Consider the following 17,144-nt stretch of genomic DNA (forward strand, 5'->3'; position numbering starts at 1 on the left):
ATAACAAGAGCAAGAGCATACCAGTCACTTCCTGCTACCGGCATACAACTACAGCTGATTGGACTGTGGCGGTCACGTGACTAGGAAGCGAGCAAAGAGTAAATAGAAAGGCAAGAGCCTAATAGTCTCCACAAATGTATATATGTATTTGACACATGCGTTACATAAATGTAAGACCATAATAACATTTTTTTAATTAAATGTGCTTTTCATGATGGTATCCTTACATCACACTCAAATTTTTACTGCATGCCTTTGGTAAGCGCAGGAGTCAGAAGAGGTTTTAAATTAAGTAGCGCATGCTTACTTTTACCGCGTGCCTTTGGTAAGTGCACGGGTGCGAAGAGGTTTTAAGTTAATTAGCGCCCCGGCAGCAATTCAAGGAAATACGGTATATACGTTTTGCTTTTTTTTTTTAATTAATATAGTAAAGGCTTCCCTACATTTTGTCATATTAATTTTTAAAATGCTAACGCTAACTCCTGCAACGCCATAATGAAAAAAATGTTCCACCCCAAAAAACAAAAACTTAACAATGTGTTGGTATTTAATGTTACTTCTGGAAAATAACCAAATAATAAAAAATCTGAAAAATAGCTGCAATTATTTTGGAGTATTTTACACATTTTGCAATGCCATTGCCTTTTAACTAAATTATTAGAATTCCGTGTTTAAATGTATTTTTATTATGTATACAATTAATTGTATTAATCATTTTTTGGTTATTTTATTTTATTTTTGTTAACAAATAATACAAATCAAATCAATAAAATAATTGCAGCATGTACATAGTCAATGTATTCTCATCTAATATAATTCCAACAAACTTGAACCCTGGAGTATTTAACTTTTTTGAGAGGACACCACATTTATTAAAATCAGTACACATTTTAAATAGACTTAATATTATAGTTAACAAAGACTCACTATATAATATACTTTTGGTTTGTGGCAGTTTGTTGTACACTCGATGGACAGACATATTCCAAAAATATAAGGTTTTAATTATAATAAAGACAATGATATCCTTTAAAGCAAATAATACATTTATTTTTGTCCATATAGTGTATATGATTTATATGCTAGCCTACTTCTTTTGGCTTCCATCCGCACACCATACCCATCACTGCACAACTCTGATAAGATTTCTATTCATTCCTGCCTCAACATTTCGACTATATTTGCTTCCAGCAGGGGTTTTCAACTTTCATTATTAATAACTACTTCAACAAAAAAAAAAAGGAGAGGTGGGCTATTTGTTTTTAATTTATTTCCTTTTTAATAACTACTTCAACAAAAAAAAAAAAAGCAGATGTGGGCTATTTGTTTTTCATTTATTTGACTGGCAACATTAAAATTGTACTTTGTGGACTAAACAGATCTCCACTCAAGCAATATGGTCATAGTACGATTGCTATTTTGGGGTAATTTGTCATTAAATAGAGGTACTGTGTCTGAATTGAACAATTATACACATTTTAAGAAGTATAGGAAGTATAATTTGACCCTTTGGTAAGCTACTCAGGGGATGAGCTACTGTTAGCCAACAAGCTACTCTAGTTTACGGTATTTTATTGTGTGTATGAAATATGTATTTATACTCCTGACATATTATCAGAGTTAATGGCATGGCTTATTGCACTGCATGTTTGCCTCATTCCTCAAAACACAAACATTTCCTCGCTTCTTCCAACACTAGCTTGCAAGCATGGCCAATGAAATGTTTGAAATGCTCAATCCAGTGTGTGTGAGAGAGTGTGTGAGATAGTGTGTGTGAGAGTGTGTGAATGCCAACAGTTTTATTTGTGATAAAACTATGCTTTAAAAGTTTTGAGTTACGATGCAGGGCTTTCTAAAAATCAGTGAGTATTCAACCTAAAGCATGTACAAGAAGCTACTGTATAAACAAACACTGTCCTGTTGTGTTTGTTGTTTGTTTTTATGTTGTTATGTGTCGTGCGTGACAATAGAGTTGTCTTTTGTTTGTCACGCTACGTCACCTCATCATACGGTTAACTGTTTTACTGTCTGTGCTTGTCTATGACCGAGTACAAGGGCCGCACCGAAAAAATAGTAATGTAAAAATTATTTTATCCCATAACCATATGTTAATTCTCATTGGATTACAACTTTTTTTGTCTTGAAATACATTTTTTTCTATAATCTTATGCAATCTCGCAACTTTTTTCCCTCGTAAAACATCATACTTTTGTCTTTGCCATAACTTAATCGTTCGACATTTTTCATAACTTTAATCGTGCAACTTTTTCTTTGCAAATACAATATCACGTCAGCGTGGGACATGACTAATTATTTCTTGTATTGTTACAATTTTCACACTGTCTTCAAGCTCATTTGAATACAACTTTTGCCTTTAAAGATTTCACGACAATGTCTGATGGTTTTTGTTCTCATAACATTACAATATTTTTGTAATGTTACAACATTTTTTTGTACGTCTTAATTGTTAAGAGTTTACAGTGGAACATCGTTTTACAAACGTAATTAGTTCTTGAACATGGTTTGTAAACTGAAAAGTTCATATAATGAGGCAGTGTTACCCATAAGAATGAATGGAAAACATAAATAATTAGTTGTAGCCTCAACAAAATCCCTATTTTACTAAAAAATAAATGCACACTGTGATGACGACACTGTAGTGTGTGTGTGTGTGTGTATATATATATATATATATATATATATATATATATATATATATGTATAAGGGGTGTGGGAAAAAAATCGATTCGAATATGAATCACGATTCTCACGTTGTGCGATTCAGAATCGATTCTCATTTTTAAAAAAATCTATTTTTTTTTAAATTTTTTAAATGTATTTCTTTTTTTATCATCAATCCAACAAACCAATACACAGCAATACCATGACAATGCAATCCAATTCCAAAACCAAACCTGACCCAGCAACACTGAGAACTGCAATAAACAGAGCAATAGGGACGGCGTGGGGAAGTGGGAGAGAGTGGCCATGCGCAACCTGAGGGTCCCTGGTTCAATCCCCACCTAGTACCAACCTCGTCACGTCCGTTGTGTCCCAAGCAAGACACTTCACCCTTGCTACTGATGGGTGCTGGTTAGCGTCTTGCATGGCAGTTCCCTCCATCAGTGTGTGAATGTGTGTGTGAATGGGTAAATGTGGAAGTAGTGTCAAAGCAATTTGAGTACCTTGAAGGTAGAAAAGCGCACAATTGTGGAAATAAACAAGTCAGAAGGGCCACTAGCCGTTAAAGAACTTCGAAATGGGTGCCGCCGTGTCTACAGACTGTAAAGAGGACCTGATGTAGGGGTCCACATCTCTTCAAAATGGCTGTACTACAAGAAGCGATGTCATCAAAATGGAGGCCCCAATGGCTTCAAGCGGCATGCAAAATGGATGACTGAATGCAGCTTTCGTACGCTCAGACATGGGTCACACACACAGCCATAATTGGCGCGATTTGCAAACGGAAAAGGTCGCAAATTGAGACGTTTATAAATTATGGTTCCACCGTACATTTGTCATGAAACATCCTCCGACATTTTGTCTTGTAACATTACTCCTTTATTCGTGTAACCGTGTGACTTTTTGTTGTTATGGCGACACTCTTGTAAGATTAGAGTTTTTGTCTTAAAAATTGTGTGGGCTTCACGGTGGTAGAGGAGTTAGTGTGTCTGCCTCACAATACAAAGGTCCTGCAGTCCTGGGTTCAATCCCAGGCTCGGGATCTTTCTGTGTGGAGTTTGCATGTTCTCCCCGTGACTACGTGGGTTCCCTCCGGGTACTCCGGCTTCCTCCCACCTCCAAAGACATGCACCTGAGGATAGGTTGATTGGCAACACTAAATTGGCCCTAGTGTGTGAATGTGAGTGTGAATGTTGTCTGTCTATCTGTGTTGGCCCTGTGATGAGGTGGTGACTTGTCCAGGGTGTACGCCGCCTTCCGCCTGATTGTAGCTGAGATAGGCGCCAGCGCCCCCACCGACCCCACTGACCGCAAAAGGGAATAAGAGGTAGAAAATGGATGAATGAATGAATATAATTGTTGTACTTTTTACATCGCTCCCTTATCGTAGAAACTGTGTATCAGGGGTGTATGGTATACCAGTATTAGTATAGTACAGCGATACTAATAAACATCTTCGGTACGATACTGGTCTCTAAAAGGTACCGGGCCCACGTCAAAGTCACATCGTGACTTTGCTGGTTTGCAAGCAGAGGAGCATGCTCAGCAGCACAAAATCACAGAGTACTTGCAAGCAGACACAGTGTGTAGACATAAAAGGGAGAACGGACGCATTTTGGTGTAAAAACTAAAGATAAAGGTGAAGTTATAACACTGAAACGCCCTCAGGAAGAGGTGCTTTAAGACATGGCTAGCTAGCTAGCGGCTAACGTCCATCCGCCATCGGCAGTGTTTTAGTGACGTCTAAATCACTGATCCTTGCCTCCATGGCAACAAATAAAGTACGTTTCTTACAAGTATCATCCCTGCAGGACGAGGAATAGCTAAACATGCTTCACCACACGCTGTGGCTCACCGGCATCAAAGTGTAAACAAACTCCATTGGTGGATCTACACCTGACATCCACTCTGATGATATCAAGTACAGTCACATATCTAGTCGATACTACTATGATTACATCGCTATTTTTTGGCATCACAACATCTTCTTTCGTTTTTTTTAAATGTATGTTATGTTTATAAATTAAGGAAATATGTCCCTGGACACATGAGGACTTTGAATATGACCAATGTATGATCCTGTAATGACTTGGTATCGGGTTGATACCCAAATTGGTGGTATCATCCAAAACTAAAGTAAAGTATCAAACAACAGAAGAATAAGTGATTATTATATTTTAACAGACATATAGGCAGAACACGTTAAAAGAGAAAGTAAGCAAATATTAACAGTTAATGAACAAGGAGATTAATGATTAATTTTCTACCACTTTTCCTTAATAACGTTGACAAAATAATAGAATGGAAAATGACACAATGTGTTACTGCATGTCAGCGGACTAATTAGGAGCCTTTGTTTGTTTACTTACTACTAAAACACAAGTTGTCTATTATGTTTCTCATTTAAGGACTTAACTGCAATAAGAAACATATGTTTAATGTACCCTAAGATTTTTTTGTCAAAATGCAGTTTTTTTATCGTACCCTTTATTTAGAAAAGTACCAAAATAATTTTAGTACGGGTACCAAAATATTGGTATCGTTACAACACTACTGTGTACATCCAATCCAATCCACTTTATTTATATAGCACATTTAAACAACAATAAAGTTTCCAAAGTGGTGCACAGCCATGTTAAAAACAATATTATGCTCCACCAATGACTGAATAAAACAAAAAATAAATAAAAATAAAACCAATAAAAACAATATAAAAACAAATATGATTAAAAACTATTTTAAAGGGTAAAATCAATTAAAACAATAAAATAAAAATCAAAGTGTATAAAAAACACAGAGGACAACAGAGGACAGAGGACCACACAACTCACGAAGTGTTAAAAGCCAAAGAATAAAAGTGGGTCTTAAGACAAGACTTAAAACACTCCACTGTGGAAGCAGTTTGAACATGGAGTGGCAGAGTGTTCCAGAGCTTAGGGCCGACCACAGAGAAGGCCCTGTCTCCCCTGGTCTGAAGTCTGGTCTTGGGCACCACGAGCTGGAGCTGGCTCTCGGACCTCAGAGCGCGCGCAGGAATTTAAATTTGGATGAGGTCCGAGATATATTGAGGTGCCAGTCCATGTAAAGATTTAAAAACAAACAGCAATGTTTTAAAATCAATTCTAAAATGAACAGGGAGCCAGTGCAAACTCTGAAGAATTGGGGTTATATGCTGGCGTTTCCTGGCCCCTGTTAAAAGTCGTGCTGCCCCGTTCTGGACTAACTGCAACCGGGAGAGAGCTTTTTGGCTAATGCCAGCATAAAGTGCATTGCAGTAGTCCAGGCGAATTAAAATAAAAGCATGCACGACTTGTTCAAAAAGGTTAAAAGATAAAAACGGTTAAACCTTTACTAAAAGACGAAGGTGATAAAAACACGATTTTAAAACGCCGTTGACTTGTTTGTCAAGTTTAAAATCGCTGTCTATAGTGACGCCAAGGCTGGTGACTTTGGGACGCACATAATTTTGCAATGGTCCCAAGTCAGTGAGGGCCGGACCAAAAACTAAAATTTCCGTTTTTCCCTCATCCATTATTAAAAAATTCTGGGCTAACCAAGCCTTGACGTCGCATAGACAGTTAAGAAGGGGTGTCAGGGGGCCGTGTTTTTTTTAAATCGGCATATATAGTTTTCTCTTCAGTGTGGCCCTGATGCTAATTTGTATTTGTCCCATTGATATGTTCCAGTGTGATGCATTTTATGTATAAAGCACAGCGTCTTGTAACTTTAAGTGTGGGATGCATTCAAATTGATTTTTTTTTTACCCAAGCAAAATTTATCCAATTTGTAAATTTTATTCCCATTCTTAAAGTTAAGTCAGTCACTTATGAAAGTATATGTTGTTTATCTTTAATGCTGTGTACTGAACTTCTTGTTGAATGGTTCAGTAATGTCAAATCGGATTGTGTTGTCCCCATCTTCAGTGTGTCCTGACTGTATGGAGGGTCCCGCATCTTGATTGGGGGACCCCCCTCCCCCAAAACTAATTCTCCTTTAACACACCGAATTTCTCGCACCTGCAGGTGATCGAGTTTGACGACGGCTCTGGTTCGGTTCTACGCATCCAGCCACTTCGTACCCCTCGCGACGAAGCCATCTACGAATGTGTTGCCTCCAACAGCGTTGGCGAGACGAGCGCCACCACACGCCTCACTGTTTTACGCGGTAGGTCGTGGTTTTCGTGTCATATAGAGGATCTTTGCCTAGCGTTTTTTGTAGTCTGATTTGAAAGACTAAAACATAAAACACTGCAGGCTAAAGAATAGACGTCTATTTGCATAATTTAACTGGCATGTTAATTATTGTGCCAGTGTGTATGCAAATGACTTGAATTGAGAGAGAAACTTAGTCGACAGCTAATGGACTTATCAAAGTTACGTAACATGAGCTATCTAATGTGTGGCTATTCAAATGATTCTATGAGTCCAGACTAGCAGCTTTTTGCTAAAAAAAAAAAAGGGACAAAAAAATCAGCAATAATGAATTTAAAAGTCCATTATAGCTTTCTGCTCCAAAATGGACAAAATATCAGCAAATGCTAATTTGAGTTTTGTGCGCAAAACATGTTGATTGTATACTGCTGTCAAAGGCAAATACAGTACAGGCAGTTCAAAAGGCTTGTCATATCTGGCTAAAACACTCTAAGTGGCGCTCTTGCGGGGGGTGGGCAGGAGGCTGCCTGGGTGAAGTGTGCTCCATTGGCAGTGCGGCACAATTACACAACATGGCAAATGAGCTCCTATTAAGAGGAGCTAGCAGCTTCTATACGACACAAAAAGACAGGTTGCCGGCCCTTCTTATTCGTCGCTCGCATCCTCTCAAGCTGGCGGGCTTATCTCCCCAAGCGAGCCAACAAAAAGCCCCCTGGGCCCGATTTGAGAGAGAAAAGGTCTACATTGCAGCTACCTCCTGTTTACCACCCTGCACAATGTTTTGCAATTTATAACTGAGGGTATGTGCTCAGGATGCACTGCACTAGCATTAGCATCTGTATTGTAGTTTCCATTTCCATGCTTTTTTTTTGATGCTGCATTTTTCTTTAAAAAAATACATGTTTGGCTTTTTCTTACTACAAGGAATGCAAAGTATGACAAAGCCAAGATGCACCGGCATTGCCTGAACATAATTGCATCCAATCAGGTTGCCATAGTCTATATGCTATAATTCTCTTAGAGGGCACATTTGCTTGTTAAACTGTTATAATATTAAAAGAAAAAGCAAAATAACCTACAAAATGGACCAGTCAAAGTTTAAAAAATTATTAGAAAATAAAGTGAAAGGCAACTAAAGTGTTAGTTTTTTTGCATAAAGAGCTGAAACAAATCTTATAAAGGTGCAAAGAATATGCTCGAAAGGAACAAAAAAATTAGGAAAAGAATGCAGATAAATAAAAGAACAATACACAAAAAAGAAGTATATTTTGTTTAGATAATAAAGCTAATTAATCTTCTAAAAAGAACTAACACATAACAAAAAGTCTTTAAGAGAAGAACGATCGTTGTTCCTCGTTTATTACGTCTAATTGGTTACAGACTTGACCGTGACAAATACATTTTCACAAAGTAGGAATCTTACTTATATTGGAAATATTCCATTGACCATAAAAAATTGTTTTCAACCTTCTATATATTTTTTTAATATTAGAGCATTCAAATCATGAAATAACACCCACATAGTCACGTTGACAGTCATTTATATAATAATATTATACAATATTTATTAATATTGTATCCTTGAGTGCGTTCGACTTGCAGATAGCCGGAGGATCATCCAATAGGGTCATCGCTATGGCCGTCGTTGAGAAATACTTGAGTGTAATTTCTCTTTGTAAACACTAGGCTCTTAGTTCTGAAATTCTGGGCGCGTGTTTCTCTGCTAAAAGTTGGTCAATTTGCTCATCACAGCAAAGATAGTCCTGTTAGCTGTGTTGTTTTTGTTTTGATATCACTTACATCAAATGCTCACCAATGTGGAGATGTGTTACTGATGAGGCAGGAGTTGAAGATGAAGTGCTTCGACAGTTTTACTCTCCACTTAATGGAACATAACTGCTCCCTCAGCATATCCTTTGCACCTCCTTAACCGGACGGTGCCCTTTGTGAATACTATATACATCTATTGTGATCACCACAACATAATACTAGAATATAAGACGTATACTGTAATTAAATATAAGACACAAATAAGACTTAATTGATGCCATAATACGTAAAATATGATGTAAAAAAATCCTGAAGAAACAACAGAACTAATGTAAATGTCTTATGCAGGAACTACAAATTAACTGATCAATTAAATTAAATAAAAATGTATTTTAAATTAAAAAGGTAAAATTATGCTGGAGAATGTAAATCGCCTATTTGTGAGGGCAGCCTCTTGTATGCTGTTACTACAAGTTTGCCTTATACATTATGAAGCCAACAAAAAATCCAAAAAATGGATAGTATCCATAAATGCATGTGGGAAAAGCAGAGAAAAACAATGTAATGTTGCACAAAAGCCTTCAAAACACACAATAAACCTCCTAAGGTCAAAGCGAGCTGAGCTTCCGGCTGGAATGATGTGTGCAGTGGGCTGTTGGAGTTCGTGATTCAGGCATGATCAAGGATTTATATTGCATCCTCACACTCCCATTATGCTGTCAACAGCCATTTCCTGTGCACACACTCACACACAAACTTATGTCGCTGTGTACAAGTCGACAGTGGGGAGCGGAAAATGAGAAGCCGCTCTCCTGTGACGGAAAAACAGAATGCATCAATTCCATTTGTGAGAAGAGAAGTGAAGCAGTAGGATGATGGTGTAACGGTGCTGCCAAAAGCTGAATCGTCATTGCATATACAATAGAGGCGCCTCTGCATGGTCACTGATTATATTCAAAGACAATACTGCTAGTTTGTCAAGTTTACCAGCAAGGAAGCATAAGGTTATTTGCTATCAAAGCTAAATGTGCTGCACTATTTACAACCAAAACAAAAAAGGAACAAAAATATCCATTCATCCATCCATTTTCTATACAACAAAATAAATTAATTAAAATATAAGTTATATAAAAAGAAATGTGTCCACAAAAATTTAAGAAAATATGAAGCAAGTTTTGAAAAAAGTAACGACCAAAAAAAACAATAAAAAAAAACTTAAAGGAACTAAAGCAAAATATGACGTATATGTATATATATATATATATATATATATATATATATATATATATACACACACACCCGAAACCAGTGAAGTTGGCATGTTGTGTAGTTCGTAAATAAAAACAGAATACAATGATTTACACATCCTTTTCAACTTTAATTCAATTTAATAGACTGCAAAGACAAGATATTTAATGTTTGAACATAAAAACATATTGTTTTATTGCAAATAATTATTAACTTTGAATTTAATGGCAGCAACACATTGCAAAAAAGTTGGCACGGGCATTTTTACCACTGTGTTACATGGCCTTTTGACAACAACGTTTGAGAACTGAGGAAACCAATTTTTAAAGCTTTTCAGGTGGAATTCTTTCCCATTGTTGCTTGATGTCCAGCTTAAGTTGTTCAACAGTCCTGGTACTTTGCTGTCGTATTTTACGCTTCATAATGTGTCACACATTTTCTGGACTACAGGCAGGCCAGTCTAGTACCCGCACTCTTTAACTATGAAGCCACGCTGTTGTAACACGTGGCTTGGCGTTGTTTTGCTGAAATAAACTGGAGTGTCCATGAAAATGACATTGCTTGAAAGGCAACATACAATATATTGCTCCAAAACCTGTATGCACCTTTCAGCATTAATGGTGCCTTCACAGATGTGTAAGTTACCCATGCCTTGGGCACTAATACACCCCCATACCATCACAGATGCTGGCTTTTGAACTTTGCGCCTATAAAAGTCCAGGTGGTTCTTTTCCTGTTTGTTCCGGAGGACACAACGTTGTTTCCAAAAACAATTTGAAAAGTGTACTGGTTAGATCACAGAACACTTTTCCACTTTGCATCAGTCCAACTTAGTTGAGGTCACAGGCATTCAATGTTGAGTTTGGACTTTGCCTCTTACAGTATGTGGAGTGATTTCTCTAGATTCCCTGAACATTCTGATGATATTACAGACCTTAGATAGTGAAATCCCTAAATTCCTCGCAATAGCTCATTGAGAAATGTTGTTCTTAAACTGTTCGACAATTTGCTCACGTATTTGTTCACAAAGTGGTGACCCTCGCCGCATCCTTGTTTGTGAATGACTGAGTGTTTCATGGATGCTGCTTGTATACCCAATCATGGCACCCACCTGTTCCCAAACAACCTGTTCACTTATTGGATCTTGCAAATAAGTGTTTGATGAGCATTCCTCAACTTGATCAGTCTTTTTTTGCCACTTGTGACAGCTTTTTTGAAACATAATGCAGGCATCAAATTCCAAATGAGCTAAAATTTGCAAAAAATAGCAAAGTTTACCAATTCATTTAGCATCTAATTTATGAACTGTGGTTCCATTGTGTCGTAGGCAAGTAGTGTAAAAATACTGCATTTGACATCATGTTTTTTGCTGATTGGCAACAGAAATCTTTTGGTTCCACTGCTATCAAAGATGTGCCGTTCCACAGACAGTTATCGCTTGCTCGTACGTCACCAAAAGTGACAAGTTAGTCATTATTGTAATTAAAAAGATGAAGCTGGCTGTCCCTGCAGAAATTGATCTCCCCACTGGAAAAAGAATAAATGCACCTCTTTATATATTACGTGGTAAATCAAGGAGGCCCAATCAGTATCTGGAAGCTACGCCAAGTGATTTAAGACCGAAAATATGCCAATGAGATTGATGTCACGGTCGTCGGTCGGGAGAAAAAACATCTGCTGGAGCCACAAAAGGCATGTGGTTGGTTTAAGAATATGACAGATAACCCCCGGCCCATGTCATGACTCACTATTTGTTTTTAATCAAAACAAAGGCACCCTCATACATTTATAATAATACTGTAACTATGTGCAGTTTCTAAGCATTGTTTAACAGAAAAAGTAAACATCATTTCAGTAATAACTATAAACTGAACAGTGTTGTCAAAATGGATAATAGTGTTTTGAGATAAATGCACAACTCTTATGACTTAAAGCAGCATAAGTAACCTTTCAACCTTCATAAAATATTTTCATAATGTTTGGGATGATACATTGACTTACATTTAGTTGAATGACATTTCTGGGCTTCTCGGTGGTAGAGGGGTTAGTACGTCTGCCTCACAATACGAAGTTCCTGCTGTCCTGGGTTCAAATCCAGGCTCGGGATCTTTCTATGTGGAGTTTGCATGTTCTCCCCGTGAATGCGTGGGTTCCCTCCGGGTACTCCGGCTTCCTCCCACCTCCAAAGACATGCACCTGGGGATAGGTTGATTGGCAACACTAAATTGGCCCTAGTGTGTGAATGTGAGTGTGAATGTTGTCTGTTTATCTGTGTTGGCCCTGCGATGAGGTGGCGACTTGTCCAGGGTGTACCCCGCCTCCCGCCCGATTGTAGCTGAGATGGGCGCCAGCGCCCCCCGCGACCCCAAAAGGGAATAAGCGGTAGAAAATGGATGGATGGATGAATGACATCTCTGTCATGGCCAGGGGATCTGTATCGCGAAATTGAGGTGGGTGGCAGGAACCCTTTCACATAATAAACTACAAATGTGCTGACTAGTTCTACAGCATACAGTACGTCACTCCTTCTTTCCCCATTCGCTAAAAAGAGAGAAGTCGATGTGAACGCATATGTGTCGCCACAAAACAAAAAGCAGGAGAAGAACACCTTCTTGCAAATTCCTGCTACCATGGCCGAAGCTCCAAAACAACCAAAGAAAGGAAAAGTTTTGTCCGAGGAGACAAAAAAAAAGAAAAACTGAGTTTACACAGTCAGGATCAACATTTCTCCGGCTTTCCCTTTTTTTTTATGTTTTTGTTTTTTGTATTCCTTTTTCTACTTTTTTAGTTCTTTTTTTGTTATTTATACTTATTGATTGGTTACTTGCTCTTTGACTTATTTTTTTTAACTTTTTGCTGTATGTCCACTTGCACCGTAGTCAAGTAGGGCAGTGGCCGCCACATGCAGAAGTTTAATAATGTATTTGTATTTTTTCCTGGATTAAAGAGATTGTTAGGCCTTTGTATTGGTCTATACTTTACTCAATGTATTTATATTTACATATTTATAACCGTTCCCATGGTAAAATAATGTGGTCCATCGGGTGCCATGATGACCGACATCTTTTAGGGCCGTAACGGTGTTATAGATACCATGGTATGTTGGTTTCAAAGTCTTGCATTGAGGCTTGATGGTATCAAACAACAGCTTGGTGTGTAGTTTTTGTCTGGCGCTTTAGCATTTGCCAGGTCTGAATATATACTATATATTCCACAATCCTCCGCACAGCATGGAGGCGGCATGGTTGGGGGCGTGGAACATCATAAGCATGAAGTAAAGTTTGTTCGTCGAAGATGAGAGAATTGTTTTTTGGGATATTTACTGAAAAAAATTGTCACAACCTATCCATAAATATTTGAGTTATGCTGCTGATCAACAAACGCAGGTGAAAACTTTATGACCTCCTTGGCAGAGGTAAAAAAAGTGGTGTGTTTTGCAAAGCAAAGTGCACCACTTTTGTCTCGAGCGTTTCCAAGGTGACAAGGCCGGCCGGTCACGTTGCACCGCACGGAGTAAAATCACGGGAAAAAAAAGCTTTTACAGCGGGAAATCCTGAAAAGCTACTTGATAAATCCTCAATCCATCCATCCATTTCTACCGTTTGACTCTCTCATCTGGACTCGGGCGAAAGGCAGCGTACACCTTGGACAAGTCACCACATCATAATCTGTCACCCAGAAAATATATTTGAAGACCGCAAAGCTGAACATCAGTTTGTGAGGTATTTACGTGATTAAAAGTTGAGTTGTTTATTTTCAACATGAACACACTAACAACATGATATATCACATAATTTCATATAATTTCTCTTTACGACATGTCCGAAAAGGATTAGAAAAAAGCCAATCTTATTTCATCCTATCCTTTTCCCACTTTAGAGCACTTGCTGTACAAATACATATGTTCACTTACAGTCTTCTTTTGTAACACAAATACATCAGTGAATGATTAGTATAGCAGTTCTTGCAATTGATAATTAAGTCAGTCATGATTACTGTACTGAGATGAACAATATATCCTTTTCAATAAGGTATTTCTCAAGATTCTTCTTCCTTGTATTTTAAAGGCACTTTTAATTTGAACAATATCTCAAAGTGGATCATATTAGTACATTGTTTACTTATCCATATACTGATGTACTAAAGGTCTTAAGTGTTGTACGTACATACAAATATTTTAAGTTAAATTTCCACTAAGGTTATATTTTTCTTCTTTTTTTAAGAAAAGTTGTTGTACATTTTTGGGTAGCAGGTTATAATTTGCTTTGTACATAATTTTAGCAAATCCATCCGTCCATTTTCTACCGCTTATTCGCTTTGGGATCGCGGGAGGCGCTGGTGCCTATCCCAGCTACAATCGGGTGGAAGGCGGTGTACACCCTGGACAAGTCGCCAGCTCATCACAGGGCCAACAAATTTACCAAATAATTTAATTAGAATATTTTTGATTCAATAAACAAAGGGTTTGTATGTTCTCTATATCCAACATTATGTACTATCCTAATTGATCTTTTTCGTAACACAGTTAATGAATGAAGTGGACTTTGGAAGTTATTTCCCCATATTTATGCACAGTAACTCAGATATGGTAACACAAACGAGCAGTAGAGAATATAGAGTGATTTTTGGTCCGGAAAGTATTTTGCTTCGAAATATCTTTCTCATCCATTCATTAAATTGTTAGTCGACTTTTCTGAGAAACAGCATTTTCCAAACTGATATAAAGATATCCACTGTGGAGGACACTGCTTCTCAGAAAGTAAAAGTTCAAAGACACTAAAGTGAACTTTATTGTTTTCTACTGGATGATTACATTGTCATTTTAAAGATGCTCAACTGTAAGGTTTTTTTTTAAATATTTTCTTGAAACAGTGGATGTTCCTTCACAAATTTTTGATTTAAAAATGCATGTTTGTGGTAAAAAAATTATTACAACATGTTAGCATTATGTTTGTGTTCAATTACAGTAAGTTTGTATATCCTAAACATTCCTTCCACTTCATTTTACACACTATTGCATTTGTATGTCTTTTGTTTTGGACATATATCACAACAATATCGTACAGTGGCCTTAATAGCGTGATAATATTCTGCCGTGCAATTTAGATACCGTTACCTCCCTAGCATCTTCCAATGTTAAGCATGCGTGCTTGCTAAGTTTGCAAAGCCTCACATACCTCCATGTTCCATCACTCCATCTAGCTTTTTAGCTGTATCTATTATTAAAAATTACAAGGCTAGGTTTCGTTATTCTCCGAAAAGAGGGTTTTTTTAGGCTTTAGACTGTTGCTGGTGTCTCATTGATGATGATAGAGTGTCAGAATTTCCTGGGCCGTGACCCGTAAAGATGTCAAGCAACCTCAGACGATGATTAAAGGCTAACTACACTAACACTTTCAGGGGTAGAACCTGCTGACAGCTGGTTGTTGTTTGTTGGTCATGCAATACTGTAGCCATCTTCCAGCAGACTTTAACTTCGTAAGGCTCCAAATTTGCAACACATCAAGGGCAAGTCTGCTCTTATTTTTGTCAACTATAACACAGAACATGGCTGCTGCTAACTTCTTTGCAGGGGCACTATAACATTCTGCATCAAATAGTCTTATTGCCAATATCTTTTATCCCTGACATATTGTAAGTATCTGCCAACAGATGTGAACACAAGGCTCAACATTTGAAACACATCCAGGACAAGCATGCTGATCGTTTGTCAACCATCACACAACAATTTGGGATATAATTGACTTAATTGTTAGACTGTTACTCAGGTTTTCTCACTACACAACATTTAACTAGCCTTGTCCTCCGTTCGTTGGAACACAATAGCATTGCCCCCTTTCAACGGATTTAAAACTGACATAATTCAAAATCTGCAACAAACCCATGACCAGTGTTCTATTACTTTTCTCAGCCATAGCACGTAACAGTTCTGATATAAGACTTAGAAAGATCTTGGATTGAAAATGTGTCATCCATTTGTTGTGGTGGTGCGTAATAATAGCATTGCCATCTTCCAATGGATTAAAACTAAGTAAGGTCTAAATAATACAACACATTTAGGGTAAGCATGCTATTATTTTTGTCAGTCACAACAAAATCTTAACGGTATATTTGATAATCACACAAGTACAGAATAGTTTAGCATACAATTTAGAGGAGGGTAAAAAGCCTCACATTATTCGCCCACAGTCCCCCCAAAAATACATATCTGTTAAGCAAATTACTAAAGTACCTTTTAGAGGGCTCCAAGCGAGTGAGGTGTAATACCATTTAGGCTAAGAGCGGGCCTATTCCAGCTAAAACTCCTATTACACTAAATTGGAATTAGCTGTGCGAGCCAACTGTGGCACAGCGGCAGCAATATTCATTAGTGACTTTTTTACACCTGTGGACTCAAACCTTAGGCTAAATCACAGCACAGTCTCTGTGGCTTTTTTTTTTTTAGACCTGATTTGAACCTTTGTGACATATTGAACTGCTTATCTAGGACTTATTCCACATCCACAGCATTAGTTTTAACCCCAAGGTTGAATTGTTTAGAGGAAAAAAAAAGATGAGAATAGTCCAGCTCGCCCTCTAGCCTTAGATTACCCTTTGCTATATTTCTTTTTTTCTTTGTTCTTGATAATTGTGTTATTTCAGCGAGATAATCCCCTTGTCGGTGGGCATATGTGGAAATTTGGCGCAAAAAAAAAAGATATAATCCAATTACAATGTGTGTAACCGAACAATGTTATCTTATATTGTCATTTATTTACAAACATAAGAACAAACTTTGACTTTGAAGGGCATTTGTAGTGCCTCCTCTGTGTTGTTTTTGAAATGTTTTGCTTTCTAGCTTACAGTACATGTTATAGATGCCCTCAAAGTTTGATAATGGTTGGACAGAACATCAATGACTTATGGACAATTAGTTGGACGGTGGGCATGTTTGCCAGCCGGTCTTGCTCAAAATGTCAATCCCTTTAAGTCAGGGGGTCAAAATTTAAAACTGAACAAAGCCGCGGGCCGAGGTTGAACAAATTAACCTTTTAATAGGGACCCAAACAAGTTTTGCATTGAATATTGAACAAGCAGGGCTTACACAACTTTATAGTGACATGCAAAATCGAGTTTCAAATAATAATAATTGAAAAATATCAATGGCATATCAAATAAAATTTAGAGAAAAATTGAATGCCTCTTTTCTATTTGCATCCTTCTGAGGTAAATATCCAAATAAAGTTTTTCCACAGGCTAATAATACATTTGAAAATAAAATAACAATAACGAATGAATCAAACATCCAAGCCT

At 37.4% G+C, this 17,144-nt stretch overlaps 1 protein-coding gene across 41 annotated transcripts in view; it reads left to right on the forward strand.

Annotated features, from left to right (window-relative positions):
• LOC133560307 (receptor-type tyrosine-protein phosphatase delta) overlaps nucleotides 1–17,144 on the forward strand; it is a 687,524-nt gene that overhangs the window by 564,305 nt on the left and 106,075 nt on the right. For all 41 annotated transcript variants that reach the window (XM_061912688.1, XM_061912687.1, XM_061912702.1 and 38 more), the window contains one exon: nucleotides 6,705–6,846. In XM_061912688.1, the coding sequence (XP_061768672.1) occupies nucleotides 6,705–6,846 (142 nt within the window). The remainder of the gene's footprint in view (nucleotides 1–6,704; nucleotides 6,847–17,144) is intronic.

This window comes from Nerophis ophidion, linkage group LG10, assembly GCF_033978795.1.
Source record: "Nerophis ophidion isolate RoL-2023_Sa linkage group LG10, RoL_Noph_v1.0, whole genome shotgun sequence".
Taxonomy (NCBI): Eukaryota; Metazoa; Chordata; class Actinopteri; order Syngnathiformes; family Syngnathidae; genus Nerophis; species Nerophis ophidion.